At 38.8% G+C, this 22,048-nt stretch overlaps 2 protein-coding genes across 2 annotated transcripts in view; one reads left to right on the top strand and one right to left on the bottom strand.

The window, feature by feature from the left end:
- The window catches only part of TNNI3K (TNNI3 interacting kinase), a 318,691-nt gene that overhangs the window by 67,423 nt on the left and 229,220 nt on the right, over positions 1-22,048 (bottom strand). The window lies entirely within an intron of this gene.
- LRRC53 (leucine rich repeat containing 53) lies at positions 7,819-21,740 on the top strand. The gene is made up of 4 exons (XM_061120001.1): positions 7,819-7,906; positions 10,231-11,046; positions 16,396-16,911; positions 19,498-21,740. The coding sequence occupies exons 1-4, from the start codon at positions 7,819-7,821 to the stop codon at positions 21,738-21,740; spliced, it is 3,663 nt and encodes a 1,220-aa protein (XP_060975984.1).

Here is a 22,048-nt window from a genome sequence, read left to right on the forward strand (position 1 = left end):
AAACCAACACCCATGTGTATATACATATTTATGTATATATATATATATATATATATACATATATATATATATATATATAGTGTGTGTGTGTGTGTGTGTGTGTGTGTATTACTCAGCCTTAAAAGCCTTATTCTTGCTAATATTGCTCTATCTTCTATCTATCATCTAATCTGTCTCCCTACTTTCTGTTGCTGTTCCCGTCTTTTCACCATCATTTCCTCCCTGGTTTAGCTTGGATTTCATTGACAATCATAACCACTCCTCTCCACACAGCCTCAACTCCCTTGCCCTATTGTGTGATTGTACACAATTGGAAAAATCCTAGTCTTGATTAAATCATCCTGTCAGATCTTATTTCAAAATTATGACCCTCTAATCTGAAGTGGACCCTTAGTACTGCTCAGAGAGCCTATTTCTTATTCCCAGCTCATTCTTGTTCACACTCTAGGTGGCTATTTTGCACCTTCTCCTCTTTCCTCAAACCTATAGCTCCTACTACTATTTCAACCACCTACCTATGTCTAAACTTACATAATCTGCCTTCACTTCCTTTTCTATAGATGAACTTTGCCAGATTCTATCTGAGGGCAGTTCCTTCACTGTGTGCTAGATCTTATCCCTGCTAATCTACTCAAGGACATTACTCTCAGGATAATTCTTCCTTCTGTTTTTTGCATCACTTCACAGGTAGCTCAGTGGTAAAGAATCTGCCTACCAATGCAGAAGACACAGGAGATGAAAGTTTGATCCCTGGGTTGGGAAGATCCCCTGGAGTAGGCAATGGCAACCCCCTCCAGTATTCTTGCCTGAAAAATCCCATTGACAGAGGAGCCTGGCAGGTTACAGTCCATGGGGTTGCAAAGAGTTGGAAACAACTGAGCACACATAAAGTTGTATAACAAATTATCAAAAATGCCGTGGTTCAAAATAATGCCAATTTATTAGCTCACAGTTTCTGTGGGTCAGAGTTTAGTACAGGTTAACTGGGTCCTTTGCTCGGGGCCTCAACAGATTGAAATTATGGCATCAGTGCACTCTGTGAATATCATCTGAGTCTCTTCCCAGCTTGCTGGTACTGGAAGAACTCATTTCCTTGTGGTTGTATGACTCAGGTCCTTATTTTCTTGCCAACTGTTGTTCAGGGGTGACTGTCAGCTTCCAGAGGATGCCCACAGCTCCCTGCCACACAGCCCCTATAAACAGTTCACAACATATCCATTTGCTTTCTTTCTGGCCAGCAAGGACATGTGTCTCTAAACTTTGCCCCCTGTAACCAACTGAAGAAAAATCCTTTGCTTTTAAAGGGGGTCATTTGAGTAGGTCACACCTACACAGAATAATCTTTGTTTTGTCATATTAGAAAACATAATTATGTGCTTAATTGCTCATCATATGCATAGATTCTACCCACACTCAAATGAAGGGAGTTATTCCTGGCATATATACCAGGGGGCAGGAATCTTGGCAGGGGGGCAACCTAAAATCCTCTTTATTAGCACTAAAAATGAGGGGAAATCATGGAAGAAAAGGGTCTGGGAGAGGGAGCCCCATTATTTGGATTTGCATGCATGCATGTCAAGTCTTTCAGTTGTGTCCAACTTTCTGCGACCCCATGGGCTGTAGCATGCCAGGCTCCATTTGCTCATGGGATTCTCCAGGCAAGAATACCGGAGTGTGTTGCTATGACCTCCTCCAGGGAATTTTTCCTACCCAGGGATTGAAACCCTGCCTCTTATGTCTCCTTCACTGGCAGGTGGTTTCTTTACCACTATGGCCACGTGGGAAGCCCATTTGTATGTAAACTCTGCCTAATTCTCTGGCTGACCTCTGAAACACATATGCATAGGGCAGACCCTAAGCAGTCCAGGGAGGCTGAAAGAAGGGAACTTAGATCTTCTGCTCAGTGCAGAACATTGTTCTTACCATCTTTTTCAGTCTAGAATTATCTAACTCACATTCTCTGCCTGTGGAAACCTTTGCCCTCTTCAAGTCCAACTTACAAGACACATCTTTTTTGAAAGTATCCAAGGATTTCAGAAAATAATTTTTCACTTTCACTTCAGTTCAGTCAGTTCAGTTGCTCAGTCGTGTCTGACTGTTTGTGACCCCATGGACTGCAGCATTCCAGGTTTCCCTGTCCATAACCAACTCCCGGAGCTTACTCAAACTCACATCCTTAGAGTTGGTGATGCCATCCAACCATCTCATCCTCTATCGTCCCCTTCTCCTCCTGCCTTCAATCTTTCCCAGCATCAGAGTCTTTTCCGATGAGTCAGTTCTTCGTACCAGGTGGCCAAAGTGGTGGAGTAAATTTAGTTTCAGCATCAGCCTTTCCAATGAACATTCAAGACTGATTTCCTTTAGATTGGACTGGTTGGATCTCCTTGCAGTCCAAGGACTCTCAAGAGTCTTCTCCAACACCGCACTTCAAAAGCATCAGGGCTCAGCTTTCTTTATAGGCCAACTCTCACATCCATACATGACCACTGGAAAAACCATAGCTTTGACTAGATAAACCTTTGCTGGCAAAGTAATGTCTCTGCTTTTTAACTTGCTGTCTAGTTTGGTTGTAGTTTTTCTTCCAAGGAATAAGCACCTTTTAATTTCATGGCTGCAGTCACCATCTGCAGTGATTTTGAGCCCCCCAAGATAAAGTCTGTTACTGTTTCCACTGTTTCCCCATCTATTTGCCATGAAGTGATGGGGCCAGATGCCATGATCTTAGTTTTCTGAATGTTGAGCTTTAAGCCAACTTTTTCACTCTCCTCTTTCACTTTCATCAAGAGGCTCTTTAGTTCTTCACTTTCTGCCATAAGGGTGGTGTCACCTGCATATCTGAGGTTATTGATATTTCTCCCGGCAATCTTGATTCCAGCTTGTGCTTCATCCAGCCCAGCATTTCTCATGATGTACTCTGCATAGAAGTTAAATAAGCAGGGTGACAATATACATCCTTGACATACTCCTTTCCCTATTTGGAACCAGTCTGTTGTTCCATGTCCAATTCCAACTGTTGCTTCTTGACCAATACAGATTTCTCAGGAGGCAGGTCAGGTGGTCTGGTGTTCCCATCTCTTGAAGAATTTTCCACAGTTTGTTGTGACCTACACAGTCAAAGGCTTTGAGGTAGTCAATAAAGCAGAAATAGATGTTTTTCTGGAACTGTCGTACTTTTTCAATGATCCCGTGGATGTTGGCAATTTGATCTCTGGTTCCTCTGCCTTTTCTAAATCCAGCTTGAACATCTGGAAGTTCATGGTTTATGAATTGTTGAAGCCTGGCTTGGAGAATTTTGAGCATTACTTTGCTAGCATGTGGTAGTTTGAGCATCCTTTGGCATTGCCACTCTTTGGCATTGCTTTTCTTTGGGATCAGGGTGAAAACTGACCTTTACCAGTCCTGTGGCCACTGCTGAGCTTTCCAAATTTGCTGGCATATTGAGCGTAGTACTTTCACAGTGTCATCTTTTAGGATTTGAAATAGCTCAACTGGAATTCCATCACCTTCACTTGCTTTGTTCGTAGTGATGCTTCCTAAGGATCACTTGACTTCACATTCCAGGATGTCTGGCTCTAAGAGTGAGTGATCACACCACTGTGGTTATCTGTGTCATTAAGATCTTTTTTGTACAGTTCTTCTGTGTATTCTTGCCACCTCTTCTTAATATCTTCTGCTTCTGTTAGGTTCTAACAGACAACATTCATGATCATGTTTGCATGAATTGTTCCCTTGGTATCTCTGATTTTCTTGAAGAGAGCTCTAGTCTTTCCCATTCTATTGTTTTCTTCTATTTCTTTGCACTGATCACTGAAGAAGGCTTTCTTATCTCTCCTTGCTGTTCTTTAGAACTCTGCATTCAAATGCGCATATCTTTCACTTAGATTTTTTCACTTTCACTTATATTTTTAAAATTCTTTCTGTGTTAAAACTGGATATTTACACATCTATATCACTAGCTGAAACATGATTTGAGGGTAAGCAAAGGTCTGTTTACTCCTGTATACCTAGCATGTTCCATTGCACAGAACAGTTTAGTTGACCTTAAATTTGTTACATTAAATTGCATCATGATAACAAAAAGAATTATACAGAATCTGACTACCTCTTATCCTTACCATCATCTTTTGCTAGTACTATTATAATTTCATTCTAGTTGCTTTTGCTGCTTCTAATGTCTGCCTATTAAGAATGTGTGTTCTCAACATGGTAGCCAATCCACAGCTACCATCATACTCAATAGTGAAATATTGAAAGATTTTCCTTTTAAGATTAGGAATAAGACAAGGATGCCCACTCTTGTCAATATAGTATTGGAAGTTCTAGTTATATCAATTAGTCAAGAAAAAGAAATAAAAGGCATCCGACTTGGAAAGGAGAAAGTAAGTACAACTCACTATATGTGGATGACTTGATATAGAAAACCCTAAAGACTCCACCAAAAAACTCTTAGAACTAATAAACAAATGCAGTAAAGTTGCAGAATATAAAAATCAATATACAAAATCCTGTTTTGCCTTTTATGCTATTAATAAGCTATTAGAAAGAGAAATAACAAAAACTATCTCCTTTATAATTACATCAAAAAGAATGAAATACCTAGAAGTAAATTTAACCAAGGAGGTGAAAGACCTGTACACTGAAAACTATATGATACTGAAGAAAGAAATGGAAGACAGAAATAAATGGAAAGATGTTCTATGCTCATGGAGAGAAAGAATGAATAATGTTGAAATATCCATACTACTTAAGGCAATGTACAGATGCAATGCAATCTCCATCAAAATTATAATGACATTTTTCACAGAAATAGAGCAAACAATCCTAAAATTGTTATGAAAGCACAAAAGACTCCGAAAGTCAAAGCAATCTAAAGAACACGGCTGAAGGTATCATGCTCCCTGATACAAAACTGTATTACAAAGCTGTAGTAAACAACATGATAGCCAAAATTATCATTTTAAAAATATACTAGAGATGAAGTAATGCCACTCAAAAAGCCTCCAATTACTCTCATTTTATATCGATAAAAAAACCCAAAGCCCTTGCTTTCCTCTCTAAGCCATGCACAACCTGCCCCTGCTACTTCCTGGCGTCCTCTTCCTCTTGTACACCAGATCACATTGACCTCCTGAGAAAAGAGCATACCATGCCTTCAGGGATTTTGCCTTTTTCATTCTTTCCACCTGGATAGACCAGAGCTATCACCTTTTCCAGGTCTTTGTTCAAATGTTACTTTTTTTTTTTTTTCCTTGTCTACCATTATTGACCTTTATTCCATAGAACTTACCATTAGATGACTGAATACATATTAATACATATTGCATACTTTTTGTCTGTTGTTTATATCCCTTCATAGCAATATTGGAGTGGGTTGCTGTTTCCTTCTCCAGGGCATCTTCCTGACCCAGGGATTGAACCTGCATCTCTTGCATCTCCTACATTGGTAGAGAGGTTCTTTACCACTAGAGCTACCTGGGACTGTCCAATGATGGTAGGGATTTATCATTTATTATTCTATCGCTACTGCCTTGAGGAGTGGCTGGTGAACAGAAGGTATTCAATAAATACTTGAAAATATGATAGAATTACTAGTCTTAAATTTTATTTACATTTTATTTTCAAACTATCTTTTTGTATGGGAGAGGATTTTTATTATAATTTCCTTTTTTAACCAATCAGGAAATGCATTAGAAATGAATGGCCTTTTCTTGAACATTAAATCCAAATGATGTTACTCTTTCATTGGAGGACTAAAAAAGTATCAAAATAATGGTAAAATATGGCATCACTTCATGGCAAATAGATGGGGAAACAATGGAAACAGTGAAGACTTTATTTTCTTGGGTGCCGCCAAAAATCACTACAGATGTTGACTGTAGCCATGAAATTAAAAGACACTTGTTTCTTGGAAGAAAAGCTATGACAAACCTAGAAAGCATAGTGAAAAGCAGAGACATTACTTTGCTGACAAAGATCTGTATAGTCAAAGCTACGGTTTTTTCAGAAGTCTTGTATGGATGTGAGAGTTGGACCATAAAGAAGGCTGAGCACTGAAGAATTGATGCTTTCAAACTATGCTTGATGCTTTTGAAGTGTGGTGTTGGAGAAGACTCTTGAGAGTCCCTTGGACTGCAAGGAGATCCAACCAATCCATTCCCAAGGAGATCAGTTCTGAGTGTTCATTAGAAGGACTGATGTTGGAAGCTGAAACTCCAATACTTTGGCCACTTGATGCGAAGAGCTGACTCATTTGTAAAGACCCTGATGTTGGGAATGATTGAAGGCAGGAGGAAAAGGGTATGACAGGGGATGAGATGGTTGGATGGCATCACCGACTCAGTGGACATGAGTTTGAATAAATTCCATGAGTTGGTGATGGACAGGGAGGCCTGGAAAGCTCCGGTCCATGGGGTTGCGAAGAGTCAGACACGACTGAGCAACTGAACTGAACTGAACTGAAGATGTATTTACCGAAGCACTGTTGATTTACAATATTATATTAGTTTTAGGTGTACAAGATAGTGATAGAGATGAAGACATAGAGAACAGACAGGTGGGCACAGTGGGGGAAAGGAAGGGTGGGATGAGAGTAGCATTGATAGATACATACTAACGTGTAAAAGAGATAGCTAGTGGGAACTTGCTGTATAGCACATGGAGCTCAGCTGAGTGCTCTGTGATGACCTAGATGGGTGGGATGGGGACGGGAGGCAGGGCCCAGATGGAAGGGATACATGTATACATATAGATGATTCACTTTATGTACAGAATTGTAAAGCAACTACTTGCGCTCAGTCACTTCAGTCATGTCCAACTCTTTGTGACCCCATGGTCTATAGCCCACCAGGTTCCTCTGGCCATGGGGATCCTCCAGGCAAGAGTACTGGAGTGAGTGGCCATTTCCTTCTCCAGGGGATCTTCCCACCCAGGGATCGAACCCATGTTTCTTATGTCTGCTGAACTGGCAGGCAGGTTTTTTACCACTAGCTCCACCTGGGAAGTGCAAGATTGTACTCCATTTAAAGTTATTACACAGTACATACACATAATGGAATATTACTCAGCTATTAAAAAGAATGCATTTGAATCAGTTCTAACGAGTTGGAGGAAACTGGAGCCTATTATACAGAGTGAAGTAAGTCAAAAAGAAAAACACCAATACAATATATTAACACATATATATGGAATTTAGATAGATGGTAATGACGACCCTATATGCAAGACAGCAAAAGAGACACAGGTATAAAGAACAGACTTTTGGACTCTGTGGGAGAAGGCGAGGGTAGGATGATTTGAGAGAATAGCATTGAAACATATATATTACCAGATGTGAAATAGAGGACCAGTCCAAGTTTGATGCATGAAACAGGGCACTCAAAGCCGGTGCATTGGGACAAGCCAGAGGGATGGGATGGGGAGGGGGGTGGGAGGGGTGTTCGGGATGGGGGTCACAGGTGCACCTGTGGCTGATTCATTTCAGTGTATTGCAAAACCACCACAATATTGTAAAGTAATCAGCCTTCAATTAAAATAAATTAATTTAAAAATAAAGTTATTACAAATCATAGCTATATTTCTCTGCACTGTCCAATATACCTTGTCCCTTATAATGGTTCAGTTTAAATTCTATTCAAATTAAGGATTCTTGCCATTTATCTGGCACCATATGAGAACTCAAGTTGCTCATTAGAAAGGAGAAATCACCAAAATGCCTCCTGAACTGAATGTACTGAAATCCTTGGAAAATAAATGCCAACATGATGACGTGCATTGCCCTCTACTTTCCTTTCAGGTGGATGGCTCATGCTCTTTGCCATCATGCTGCGGCTGGTGGCAGCCTGCCCTGCGTCGTGTGTGGTGTGCTCCAAAGATGTAACTCTCTGTCACCAGCTAACCTATATAGTAGGTAATAAAACTGATCACTCTAAAAATCAGTGCTCAGTGCACTTGGAAAATTCCTTATTATGCTCTTCTTTGTACTACTGACTGATCTCTTGCCTCAGCCTGAAAGAGGTAAACATTTTTAAAGAGCAAGCCTTCTTTAGTAGCTAAATATTGATAGTATTATTTTATTTTCCTGTTAGTTCCTGGTGGTCTCAACCAAAACTGTTTTAAGACCTTTAGAGGTAATTGAGATATCTTGCTATCACAAAAGAATACCACCATTTCAGTCAGTTGCACACTTATTTAATAAATGAAAAAATAGATCACTTTAATTATATTTTGTCCATACTTTGTGCAGATTTGAAACCTACCAAAGGGTGGAAGGAATATCAATGAATCATAAACCTGAACTGCAATTGTTCAGCATTAGTAAGATTAAGTGATGTACCAGCAAAACAGATTATTATCAAAGTGAATCTAATTTTGAAAGTGTAGTCTTTTTTTATTGGTGGTAAATGAGCTGTAGAAATGCTAACAAGATACACTGCCTGTGTTCATTACATATTGCTTGCTTAAGTCAACAATTTAATAAGATACCTTATTAACAAATTTGAGGAGAATGTGATTTACATCCTTATATCCAAGAAGAGATAAACAAGCTATAAACTCTGCCAGTCAAGAAATTTCAGAAACGAATCTAAGATGGAGTAGAAGAAAATGAGTTCTTTCATTTCTAAAATCCTATGACTCCATGAGAATTAAGAGGAAAATGGCATTGTCCTTCCTGACAGGGAAGAGACAGTTTCAGCTAGTTGGTCATACACTGTTTCCAGTCTGTGTAGAAAACACTTAAAAAACACTAAATTCCAATCCTCTCAAATAAACTTCACTACATTTTTTTTTTGATCAGAGATAGCTGATGTCTGTAAGAAACAAATATTGCTCATCTACATCACTGCACTCTGTATCTTCCTTCTCATTTACAGAATGCCACATTTGTGAAGTTAGATTTCATAAACACAGAGAAGTAAATGGATGACTTGTGAGTGGAGCCTGTCTGGTCCTAGACAAGAAGTAACTGACAGAAATAATAGCTTGCTCCCGCAGAGTCAGAAATCTCTAGGGGACTGAGGATCCTTAAAAAAAAACCTCTCAATCCATATCAAAAACAATGATGAAAGGAACAAAATGCCAGCCTGGCCAGACTTAACAGAATTCAAATAATCAGTAATAAATTCTAAAAAATAGCACCCCCCAAACAAAAACCCCATGACACAGACTTGCTACTGCTACAGAAATGAGAGCAATTCTTCCAAAAGAAGGCGCTGTGGAAATCTTTTGTCTTTTACATTCTTTTTTCCTCTTTGTTTCAGTGCTGTAGTCTGAATTTCATAAGGGAATTATGATTTGCTTCCCCCATGGCTGATTGTTCTAATATCACCTGTAGACCTCCCAGGGACAATGGACTCTTCCATCCTTATGACGTTGTCATTGGCAGTCAAAACAATTTTAGCATGATAAAGATGTGTTACAATAACTCTTGATTATAATACATCTTTATTGAGTTAAAATGCTTTGATTCCTAATGACAGAGCAGTGATAGCTCAGGGTGATTATGGTGAAGGGATTTAACAGTTGGAAGCCCTGAGTACCACCTGTCATCACATGATGGACTTCATTGGAGGGAACAGATATTAGACAGGAGGCCAGGATGGCCCAGACTATAATGAGAACCCCACTGACAGATCTTCGGCTTGTCTGGGGAGAATATAGATCCTTACCAAGTTGCCGACTTTTAGCCTGGAGCTAAAAAGCAGAAACCAGCGCTCCTTCTCACTTCCCCCATCCCAACCCACACCTTTATGTTTGAGAAAAAAGATGATTGGCTTTACAGTATAAATATACATTGCTTGCAGAAGAAAACTGGTTAGGAACTCAGACACAGGCTCAGCTTTTGAGTGAATCTGTCTTGGGCCAGCAGGGCTGGAGTATGTTGGTACACAGCTTCACAGACAGAAAGCCTGAGAAGCCACTTTCCAAAAAAAAAAAAAAAAAATCCATGATGATAATCCCAAACAATGAATTAAATTTGACATCTAAAGGAACAGATGGGTTTAGGTTTCTCAAATAAACATGTCATGGTAACAAAGAATATAAAAATCCATCATTCTGATAAAGAGCTGCCTTCCCCTTAAACTGAGAAATCAGAGGATCATTTTCATTTTGTTTATTGTTCTTACCCAGGTGATAAGATTGCTCAGAGGGTATTGATTATCTCTGCTCTCCGCAGTGCTCCCCTCCCACGTGTGTGTACTTGCTTCTAGTCTGTGCTTTTCTTCCCCACAGCAGCCCCTGTGACCACGAGGGTTTTAATCATCACTGATGGATATCTCTCCTCTATAGAGAGTACAAATCTGTCCCTCTTGTTTAATCTCGCCCTGCTCTCTTTGAGCAGAAATGGCATTGAGGATGTTCGGGAAGATGCCTTGCACAGCCTTTCAAAGCTGCGGTCGTTGTTGCTGGGTCACAACCGAATATCCAGCTCTTCGCTCACCGATCATACCTTCAGCAAGCTTCGCAGCCTGCAGGTGCTGGCGCTCAGCCACAACGCCCTCCACACCCTGCAGGGGTCTTGGTTCCGAAACACCAGGGGCCTGACCCGGCTCCAGCTGGATGGGAATCAGATCACTAATCTGACGGACAGTTCTTTTGGAGGCACACATCTCCACAGTCTCAGGCATCTGGATTTATCTGACAATTTTATTTCCTTCATTGGGAAAGATGCCTTCCGGCCCCTGCCTCAACTTCAGGAAGTAGACCTTTCCCGAAATAAGTTGGCACACATGCCGGATGTTTTTACTCCCCTGAAGCAGTTAATCCTTCTGAGTTTAGATAAGAACCAGTGGAGCTGCACTTGTGATCTCTACCCGCTTGCCCGATTCTTAAGAAACTACATAAAATCTTCTGCTCGCATGCTCAGGAATGCCAAGGACCTAAGTTGTCAGCCGTCCACCATGGCTGCAGCAACTACAAACAGTGTACTAAGGCTGTCTGAGACCAACTGTGATTCCAAGGCTGCCAACCTCACTCTGGTTCTAAAGGACAGAAGTCCCCTCCTCCTAGGGCAGGATGTGGCCCTGCTGACTGTCCTTGGCTTTGCAGGTACGACAGGGAGAAGTGTGCCCAGCTCTTCTCCATATTCTTGAAACTCACTAAATGATGCCTTTCTCTGGCAACTGGGGAGCCTTTTCAGGGCTTGTAGGAGAGGGACATTGTCAGTAGTGTGGGAAGATGCTAGCTGATTTGGCATAGGTTGCAAGAATTTCCTGTTGCAAAGAATCTGCCTAACACAAAGGAAAGGGCCTTGAGCCAGAATTCAAGGGCTCTGTGTCCATGTGTGGGTGTGTGCTAAGTCGCTTCAGTCCTGTGTGACTCTTTGCGACCCTGTGGACTATTGCCCACCAGGCTCCTCTGTCCATGGCATTCTCCAGTCAAGAATACTGGAGTGGGTTGCCATTTCCTCCTCCCAATCCAGAGATCAAACCGGCATCTCTTACTTATCTGCACTGGCAGGCAGGTTCTTTACCACTAGCGCCACCTGGGAAGTCCCAAGAGCTCTGGTCCTGTTATAACTAGCACTGTGATCTTTAGTACTTGCTGTTCAGATTTAGTTTTCTTGTCTGTAATGAAGGAATACCGTATATTTCAGTCATCCATTCACTTATGCGTACTGATACATTCATTAAGATATTAGGGGTTTCAAAAAGTCATGAGACCTAGTCTCTTTCTTCAAGGCACTCATATCTGTGTGCCTCTCTGTGGTAGTAAGAATCAGTGGGCTTTACCAAGTATAGGGGGAGATGCTGTAATGACAGTCAGGTGTGTTCTGCCTTATAGTGCTTGTATAAGTGATGATTGGGCTTCCCTCCTCACTCAGTGGTAAAGAATCCACCTGCTAATGCAGGAGATGTAGGTTTGATCCTTGGGTTGGGAAGAGCCCCTGGAGAAGGAAATGGTAACCCACTACAGTATTTTTGCCTGGGAAATCCCATGGACAGAGGAGCCTAGTGGACTACAGTCCAAGGGGTCACAAAAGAGTCAGACACAACTAGGGACTAAACAAAAACAAATAAGTGATGATTAGGGGTACAAACTCCACAGTTAGATTACCCAGGTTGGAAACCTGGTTCTGCTCTTACTTGCTGTGTGACTTGGGCAAGTTATTTAGCTGCTCTGTGCCTTGGTTTCCACCTATTTGGGGATTTTGAATTTTTAAAAAATTCCTGTTTATCTAACTTGTTCATATACTTGGCCCGTTACCACACCCACTCCCAACTGACTAAGGAAAGGATACCATTCAACCCTTTACTTTTTCTGTAATAGTTTTAATTGTTTAAAACTATTCATCATCACATCTCATTACATATCATTATGATGTAGTGTAATGTTTCATTGTCATTAGTCAAAGACCAAATATGCGTGAGGTTTGTTGAGTTCTCTAGATGTTTGTATGCTTTCAGTGCATGGTGAGATCCTTTGTACTTGTGGGTAACCATGGTGATGAAAAGTGTGTGTGTGTGTGGGGGGGGGGGTGATTTTTAGCTCCTGACACTTATATTTTTAATCAGGATAGATGGAAACCAGTGTCAGGTCTAGATACTGAAACTACCACCAGCAGTAATCAAATTCATTTGAAAGTGAGTTCAAATCCTTTCAGAAAGATAAATTGTTTTAGAAAATGTATAACCATCTCAGTAATTTTATGTGCTAAGAAAAAATTTGCTACAAAAGGCAAAAACACTAGGGCAACAGAGAGTTTTTCCTTAAATGTGTTTCTTATCATAGAATCCTAGTTCAAGGGGAAAATTAATAGATATTCCAATAAAAATACCAAGAGATGCATATATAAGCAATATGTTGTCAGGTTCAAGTAGATTTGAGCAATGCTGGATTAAAGTGAAATAGGCTTCTTTACCACAGCATTTCTCATATCTTTTATTTTTCTAATAAACATTATGAGTCTCTAAGAGGAAGATATACTGTGGAGCATTTCTCAGACTTATTTGACCATTAACCTTTTTTTCCCCACAGAGGAAATTTTCATTGAACTTGTGTTTTGTAGGACGTTGCTTTGGAAATATTACAATAGATACAATTTTTAGTATCTCCTAGGTATTTTTTTGATATATATTTTTAGAAAAGATTTTTCTAAGTTAACAACTCGGCATTAGTGTAGAGATACATAAAAATTCTGGAAGATTCCAAAGGTTTTATCAAAATGATAGGAAGCTTAACATTATAAATATTATTACATGCCTGTTAAGTTATAGCATGTGAAATTACCAGAAAAATGTACCCTTCATTGATTAACTATTACAGATGCTATTTTTAAGAGAGATTCATCTTTAAGACAACTCTGACTTTTGATATCAATTTACTCCTTTTAAGGTGCTACTCCTCCTAAAGCAAAAGCGTGACCAATAATCTGTATCTCTAGATTGTGGGAAGAAGACTTAGAACTAAAATTTGGCCTCTGATTTTATTTTCTTCTTTGACTGTGGATAAATCACCCCAATTCCAAAGAATACATAAAATCATATCCTGTGAATTTAAACTAATAAGTGGCTAATTGGCACCTAACCTCTTGACCCTTCCTATGCTGTGAACTGGAGGATAAACAAAGAAAGCTTTCATGAAGCTGTAACATTTCCAGTACGTCGAGATTTTTATCATTAATATCGCATTTTTCTAACTCAGAAGGATTGTTAGAACACTTTTTTTAAAAATAGTAACAATGCCCATGGCAATAAAAGTTCAGCCATCTTCTTGACAGCAGGTTCAAACTGCCTACAAGCTTCATTTGCTGCTTTTGCTCTCTGTACTAACAGAAAGTGACCATCCCTGAGTGGTAACATGATACAGACATAGCTCTAGCATCAATAATGGGAGAGTGAGTGGCTCCTCACTGTTTGGACACAATTACAGAGAAACTTTATCCCATAATCAAATTATATGTACTTTCATTTCAATGGTTGAATCATCTGTTTAATAAAATTGAGGTATTTTCTTCCTTTATTATGATTTAGTAATTGCATTAGTCATACAAACTATTCTCTTAATAATCTGTTTTGGACTTTCCCCCCCTAATAGCTGAGGTTTCTAGGATCTAATAGGACAATACAAAGCCTACTTTTTTTTTTAAATTTATTTTTATTAGTTGGAGGCTAATTACTTTACAATATTGTAGTGGTTTTTGTCATACATTGACATGAATCAGCCATGGATTTACATGTATTCCCCATCCCGATCTTTTGTAGCACCAGCAATTATAACCACAATAATATATAACAATGACCACTCACTGAATCTCACTGTCAAAGAACTGTGTTAAACATGTCACGTATATTGTCTCACTTCATCTCTGAGTGGTATTAATTATTCCTGTTTGATAGAAGAGAAACAATAAAGCTTAGAGAGGTTGGCAAATGTGCCCAAGAAAAGTATCAGAACAGAGCTTTGAATCCTGCCTGAGCTTTCTTACTCCGTGTAAGAGATATAGAGATGTGTCTAAAATTTTATTATTTGCATACTTTTGACATTTAAAAATCAAAACTTTTATTTGGAATAACCCAGACTCTAAGATCTTGCAATTAAAATGTTCTGGCCTAACTTCAGCTACTACTTTTTTAAAAAAAAATGTTGTGTTTTTATTAGAGATTTCATTATTTCAATATGTTATAACATTCTCCAAGAGTGTATTGTTGTCAAATAAATTAAAATGAGGTGTAAAACATTAACATCTGGTAAGCTACACAAAGGTTAGCAGTTTTTTATTTTTATTTTTTTTTACCAGAAAGTGATATTCTATTTGGTTAGTCTTCATCTTTAACAGAAAAAATGAAGCAACTATGCTTGATATCTTCTCTTTTCTTGAAAGTTTAAAGAAATATCATCACATTTTCACTAAAGTTATCTGCCATAGAGAGAACCAGGCAAAGTGCAATCAGAGAGTCTAGAAATAACATCTCATTCACTACCTTTATCTCCAGATTCAGGGAACTGAGTTTATAGGGCAACTGACTTGCCCAAGGTCACACAGCAAGTTCTAGATAAAGCTGGGTGTAGAACACAGAACTCCAAATTCAGTCTATACTGACAACATGTTCTCCTGATTACCAGTCTGGAGATTTGTGAGATTAGACCACTCAGTGCTTTTCATCATTAGAACTCATAAACAGAATTCTTTTCTGTTTACTTAAGAATATTCAATAAATATTTCTGGAGTACCTCCTCTCTGCCAGTGTTGTGGTCACTGGAGATACAATGTCAAACAAGACTGAAAAAGTCCATTTCCTCACAGTGCTTAATTCTAACAGGGGAGGACAGACAGTGAACAAGCAAATGAATAAGTGAACACAAAACTTTTATACTGTTATAAGTGCTAAGAAAAAGAAGTCACTGTGTCAGGGGAAGAGCTGGGTGTAACTGAGAGTTTGGTTTGAGCATCTAAATGGCTGAGGATGCCATTTGTCAAGATGAAAAACTGTGAGGCAGAAACAGGTTAGACTCTACATTTGAGTCTGAGAAATATTGCCCTTTACTATATATTTAGATGATAAACTAGCCTACAGAGAACATGAAATGACAGTAATGACCAGGAATTCTGAGATTAGATGTCAATCATTTTATTGTGGGAGTTCATAGAAAGGGGTGATATTTGCAAGATGAAAAAAAAAATAGCAAAACTATCAAGAAACCATGAGGTATTGGTTTAGATTTTAAAGGATAAATAAAATTCAAATAAGCAGAGATAGGAGAAAGTATTATAAGCATGAGTAAGAGAATACACAAAGGCTTAGAAGGACATTTTAAGACTAATGAATTGAAGAGTCTGAAGCATAGTGCTTGAATGTGAAAAATAACTTAAAAAATAAGGCTAGGAAGGAAGGTTATGGTCAAATTAGAGTCTTGAATGCCAAGGAGTTTGACCTTTATACTAATAGAAGCCAATGATGTATTCTGAGGTAGGGGATAAATCTTTAGGGATGATTAAAATACGGCAATAGCTTGTAGAATCTTTTTTACTTTGGGGGAAGAGGTTATTGTATATTAGAATTTCAGGGTATATGCTAAACATTGTCTATTTTTATTGACTATGGGATTAAGAAATAGGAAGCTTCATTTCCCTTAGGCAGAAAAGAATTTTAATGTAGGAATTATTTTAATTTGAATGAATTTCAGCCCATGAAAAAACTTTTTCTGTCAAACACATTCCAGATGGTATTGTTTCTTTTAATTTTTAATAGATACAAAGAAAGATCCAAATTGGAAAACAGAACAATGTTGATTAAATAGCCTCTATCTGAACTGATATTTTCCACATGGTGATAGATCGCCCACCCATTTCAGTGCCCTCTATGCCATTATCCTTGGTACTTGTGGATTTCACATTTGACGATTTATGTTTCTTTCTATGATGTTATCTTTTAATAGCCTCTCCATTTGTCACAGGAGCTGTTGGTCTCACTTGCTTCGGTTTAGTTGTATTTAACTGGCAACTTCAACAAGGCAAAGCAAATGAACACACATCAGAAAACCTTCCTTGCAGAACCTTCAATGAATCCCTGTGTGATCATGAGGCAAGAAATTACCACGCACAGGGATACTGTAACTGCCACTTAACTCAGGAAAACGAGATAAAGGTCATGTCCATCGTGGGGGCCAGAAAGGAAATGCCACTTTCACAGGAAAGCAGCCATCAAGCAGTACAGGCCTCTGGCTCCACAGCCATTGATGGATCATTTAGAAACCTGAAAGGGAAGGGCTGTGGGGCGGACAGCGATTTCTTCCGCTTTGGTGGCAGATTGCTGCAGTCAGGATGTTCAGAGCCTTCTGGGAATATGGCAGCTTTTAATGAAGCTGGCTTACTTACAAGATATTGTCTACAGAGAGTTGAAGGCTGGAGGGATCATGAGCCTGGGGAAGGCCAATCTCCAACTCTGCCACAGCATGTAACAAGAACGACAGGTGAGTCGTCTTGTTTGACAGGGTCCCACTTGGTTTAAATCTCTCTTTTGATTTCCTCGAAAGAGTAATGCCATAAAAATCACCATGGCACTAGGTCATTCTTCTCCTAAAGATACTGGACATGCATTTTTGTGTGTACGTATGCACATGTGTGTTTAGAGTGAGATGTACATGGATGCTTCCAAAACTTAGGAACTAAGAGTACATCTTGTACCCATTGGAAAGTGAATTTCATGACCCAACACCTAACAAATTTTTTTAAAGAAGACTTTTCAATAGCAACAGTGCTGTTAAGATTTATGGGAGGCTGAGTATTGGCTTCTGTTCCAACATCCGTCGAGCTCTAATGCCAGTTCTGCAGTAAGCAACCTTCCCAGAGCATGACATGTTAGAAGAATGGGCCTTCTAATGCTAGTGATTCATTTCAGGAATGATGTCAAGACACACACTATGCTTGCTGAGCTGTCAGGGATGATAACTTCCCAGTTCACGGAAAGTCAGGACTTAATTCATCGCCCCACGTTGGGAGCCAAGTGAATCTGGCCGTGACACTACCCACCGTACATGGGCGATGTCAATATTTAGGTGGAAGCAATGAATTAAATGTCTTCCTTTTTCTCCCTGAATAGTAAGGCAATGCTCTCAGGCTCAGTGGTGAAAACTTTGACAGCCGCTCTGTAAAGAGGTTCCTGTCATTTATTTGAATTGGTTTACAACAAGCAGAGCTTTCTCTCAGAACATGAATGACAGAGGTGCTGCACCAAGAAATTCTTACCATGGGGATCTGGCCCTAAGGATTCAGGGACAATTGGAAATGAATGAAATTGTATGTTGTTTCATATGTGATATAAAGTAGGATGTGAATTTATGCCACTGCATACCCCACACTTCAGATCTTACCAGTTTTGGGGTCATCATGATTTGATTGAAAAGAGAAATGACCAAGAAAGGAAACATCTGCTGTAGAAACTCGATCAGATTAGTTTTATTTTATAAAGGAATAAGCACTTAACCTTTCCATAGAATCATACCTTAGGCAGATGTTTCATTTTAGCTTTGTCAGAGCCTTCGCATCTCTGTGAGAAACTCCTATACTGAAGGGAATGTGGTCTCTTAACCATTTAAAACCCAGTCTTTTGTTTTACACAGAGAACACTAATTTGTCAAATCAATACAATCACTTTAAGAAAGACTTGAAATTCTACATGCCAGGCATTGTACTGCATCCAGAAAAACAGAAAAACAGTCAAGACCACACCTGCTCTAAAAAAGAAGTCTGTAAGAGGCATTGTCACCCTGATTAGGCCTTCTAAGTCAGAAACACAGAATTACAGTATTTCATGGGTAGAGGAGACTTTGGAGATGATCTGGTCCAAAAACTTTTAATATTTATCTTTGAGCCATGAAGCTGTCTTAGAATATGATAAAGGCTAGAAATTCTCTCCCCAGAATAATTTTATAACCGCAAAAAGTTCCCATCTAGTCTAATCTCCTGATATCCAGTGAGTTAATGACTTCTCCAAGGTCATTCTGAGTGTTGAAGGCAGATCTTAGATTAGAATTGGATGCAAGCTGGGGCTATTTCACCTGTTTCTTTCTATTGCTCCAAGAAATACTTCTTTCTTTGGATAAAACAATTTCACAAAACAAGAGAAAGAACACAGATAAGATGTAATTTTAAATTTAATATGCATTGTGGAAGAGGATAGCGTCTAGTATCAGATAGATCTGGGTCAAACTCTGCCCATATCATTTAGCTGACATGTGACTGGGGGAGAATATTCAACTTCTCTAAACTTGTTTCTTTCTTTGTAAATGTGATAGGATAATAGGACTTATCCAATGGATCAGGTCTCTTAAATGAAATAATGAATGTACACTATTTTGTACAATGCTGACCTCTTAGTATATGCTCAATTAATGGTGAACTATTACTATTATTTTTGTCATTAACATTATTTAACATGGTTCATTAATATTATATTAATGTATACCATTTAAAAGTCTTCAACACAGACCAGGCCACAGTCCAAAACACATTCATTTAACAAATATTTAATGAATACACTATTAAGTGAAGTAAAATAGATATGGACTCCACGTGAATGGAGCCAGTAATATCACAAGTATATCTGTTGCTTCTGAGGTTGTCTTACTTGAAACCTGACTGTTACTCAATATTGTATTACGTTTTTCCTAATGATTTAGTTCCAAGTGGTAAATGAGTTGAGAAAAAATTACTATAGCTATTTGGAAAGAATTTAAACATTATTCATATTTAAAGCTAACCTAACAGACAACTAATCTAAAGATTTACAACTATGAAAATTTTTATTTCTAATTCCACAACTTTCACATCACTATCAATCACAACTGATTAAAATGTGTCCATAAAGAGTGTCATTGCAAACACACCAAACTGCCAAATGTCCCTTAAGAATTTGGCTAAAATATTAAGGAAATACTCAAGAATTGCCATAATCAGAGGAGTCCTTTTTGTACCTTTCACAAGGTTTCTAAGCATCTGTTTGGTTGGGGTAATAAAACTATGCTCAGTGCTAAATTCCTGCGTTTATTGTTCAGCAGATATCAGCAGTGACACATTTAGTGGAAGATATGCAACATCGGCTTCAACCTTGGCAAGAGAAAGTCTTGAAAAGCATTTAACAAATGAATCATGGCAGCCTCCAATGGAAAAAGGAGACAATGGCTTACAACCTCACAGGCAGAGACATTTTATTACAGGCTCATCATCCAAGCCTTGTGAGCCCGAGGAACACTCTGTACAAAGGATCTTACAAAAACACAGATCAAAATATGATGATCCTTGTGGACTTTTAACACAGAGCAGTCCTCGGTATTTTCAGCCAAACAATTCTCTTATCTGTAAATATGTGCCCTGTGATCAATTTCAAGATTACATGAAAGAAAAGCCAAATCGTCGAAAACGTTCAAAGCCTAAGAAAGAGCAAATCCAAATTAACAGAGCAATAGAAAAATTCCTCATGAGTGAGAACAACATGGAGTTATCAGGGTTATCAACAAAAATCAAGAAGACATATTCCCCTAAGAAGGTTAGCTTCCATCATCCTGATTTAATAGAAAAAAATAGTTTGGTGATGTCATCCAAAACATTAAGCAATTGGAAAGAGCAGAAAAATGAAAGTAACCTGACCAACTTGGATCTCAAAAAATGTAGCAACCCTCATGAGAGAAACAAAGGAGGAAAGGGGCTTACTGATCCACAGATTCTGAAAAAGAAGAGAACCAATCCAGCTGACTTCAAAGGGAAAATTAAAGGACAAAATTTAAGGATAAAATTAAATTTAAGCCCTTTTAGAAAAGTCAGAGTCCATCCAGAAAAATCCTTGCCAGATCTCCCAAAGAAACTCAAACGAATATCATTACCTCCTGATAAATTCTCCACAGCTTCTGAGAAAGAAGCCAGAGTAAATCTTGAGCCCTCTGAAGATTTTCGCCAACAGTCAGAGAGTAACAACTATGTTAAATTCACTGCAAAGAGGTTGCCTCTCAAACATGCCCCCAAGCAGATCCCATATTACAGAAAAAACATGAAAAAGCCTTCTCTGCTCAGTGCTAACGACTTGTCTGTGGCCAACCAGAGCTCTATGGAAGGCACCTGTCACCCTACTGGTCATATTCCTGATGGAGACCCATCAACACCGACTCAGCCCACACCCACTGTTGCTGAACACGGGCATTCACACTCCTCCTTCTCAACTGAGCACGTGGGAGGTGCAGCTTGCATCGTAATGGGCATCCCAAGTTATTTACCAGCAACTTTGGAAAACACAGAAAGGGATGTTTTACCATCCCACCATTCTAGGGGGGCTACTGACCAAGGGGCAACAGAGCCCACTGAACACATAGAGCAGGACAAATTGAAGAGCAGTGAGCTAAGCCAGTTTTCTGTGTCCCTAGGGAATCAAATCTGCAGGACTGACACCTATGGGGAACATACTTTAAATCAAAAGCAAACCTTAAAACATACAGAGCAACTCTCAAGTCACGAACAACTTGGAAATGAAAAAACATTAATGACAAAACCCAAAATATCACATCCAATTGTGGAAAGTTGTATTATGGATGAGGGAAATGATGTAGAAACAAAACTTCCTAAAACAGAAACTTTTGATTGCTCTCCTGTTCCCCAGACACAATCCAAGGGCAACTTAACATTTATGAAGACAAATTTTATTCCATACCAAAATAGAATAGCGCTTCCCAAGGATATCAGTACCTCTCTGAGTACTCAAGCCATCTGGCCTCTAACCAACAGTAGTGAAAAAGGAATTGACAGCATAAATGCATTGCCCAGAGATGACGGAGCTGAAGCACTGGAGATAAAAATAGTAGGGAAAGATGAGAAAAAAAGGCTCGATGAAAGCAAGGCAAATTCTAGTATGTTAATTGGGACCACACAGATGACCTTAAATGGCACCAGAGAAGAAAAGCAACAAACTTGGGAAAATGGAAAAAGTGAAAAACATGTATTATTTGATTCAAAATCTGTTGAGGCAACTAAAGATTTAAGAATGATGAGTTCCCATGAAACCCAAAATAGACTACCTTGTAGTGAAATAGATCTTAAAATTAACAGTAATATGCATTATTTGAAAGAAGTTCAAAATATTCAACCAGATAAAGAGAACAGTGCACATAAAGAAGGTGCAATGACAGGGGAGACATTACCAGAGTTAAAAGACATTAGTTTTGAGGCAGAAAATGAGGTGCCTCTAATTTCTCGAAGAATAAATGAAGCTGAAAACTCTGCTCCTAAACCTACACTGTATCCACCAAGCTGCTGAATATGTTAATTCATCACCTTTAGAGGCAGAACAAAGTGAACAAAATAACTCAAATAATAATCCTTTTCTACTTTAGCTTTCTTAAAAAAGACACACAAACACCCCCTAGCCTTTGCAGGTATTTCAAATGCATTGTTTTGAAGGAAGAATCCTCAGTGACTCTTTGTTACCAATAAAATAAAAGTACATAGTTGAATATAACACAAAAATAAAAGGCAGAGCCATAAGATATGTTTGACACAATTAATTGAGTTTGCTTCTCTAAGGAATGGGAAAATGGGAAAGAAGAATTGGGCCTCATCCTGGAA

Source organism: Dama dama, chromosome 20 (genome assembly GCF_033118175.1).
Source record: "Dama dama isolate Ldn47 chromosome 20, ASM3311817v1, whole genome shotgun sequence".
Lineage (NCBI taxonomy): Eukaryota > Metazoa > Chordata > Mammalia > Artiodactyla > Cervidae > Dama > Dama dama.

Excerpts from the sequence above, each read along its gene's own strand:
- LRRC53 (XM_061120001.1), top strand. The coding sequence starts at position 7,819 with ATGCTGCGGCTGGTGGCAGCCTGCCCTGCGTCGTGTGTGGTGTGCTCC. Across the intron at positions 7,907-10,230 it reads CCAGCTAACCTATATAGTAG|CAGCCCCTGTGACCACGAGG; the intron begins GTAATAAAACTG and ends TCTTCCCCACAG. Across the intron at positions 16,912-19,497 it reads GCATGTAACAAGAACGACAG|ATATCAGCAGTGACACATTT; the intron begins GTGAGTCGTCTT and ends ATTGTTCAGCAG.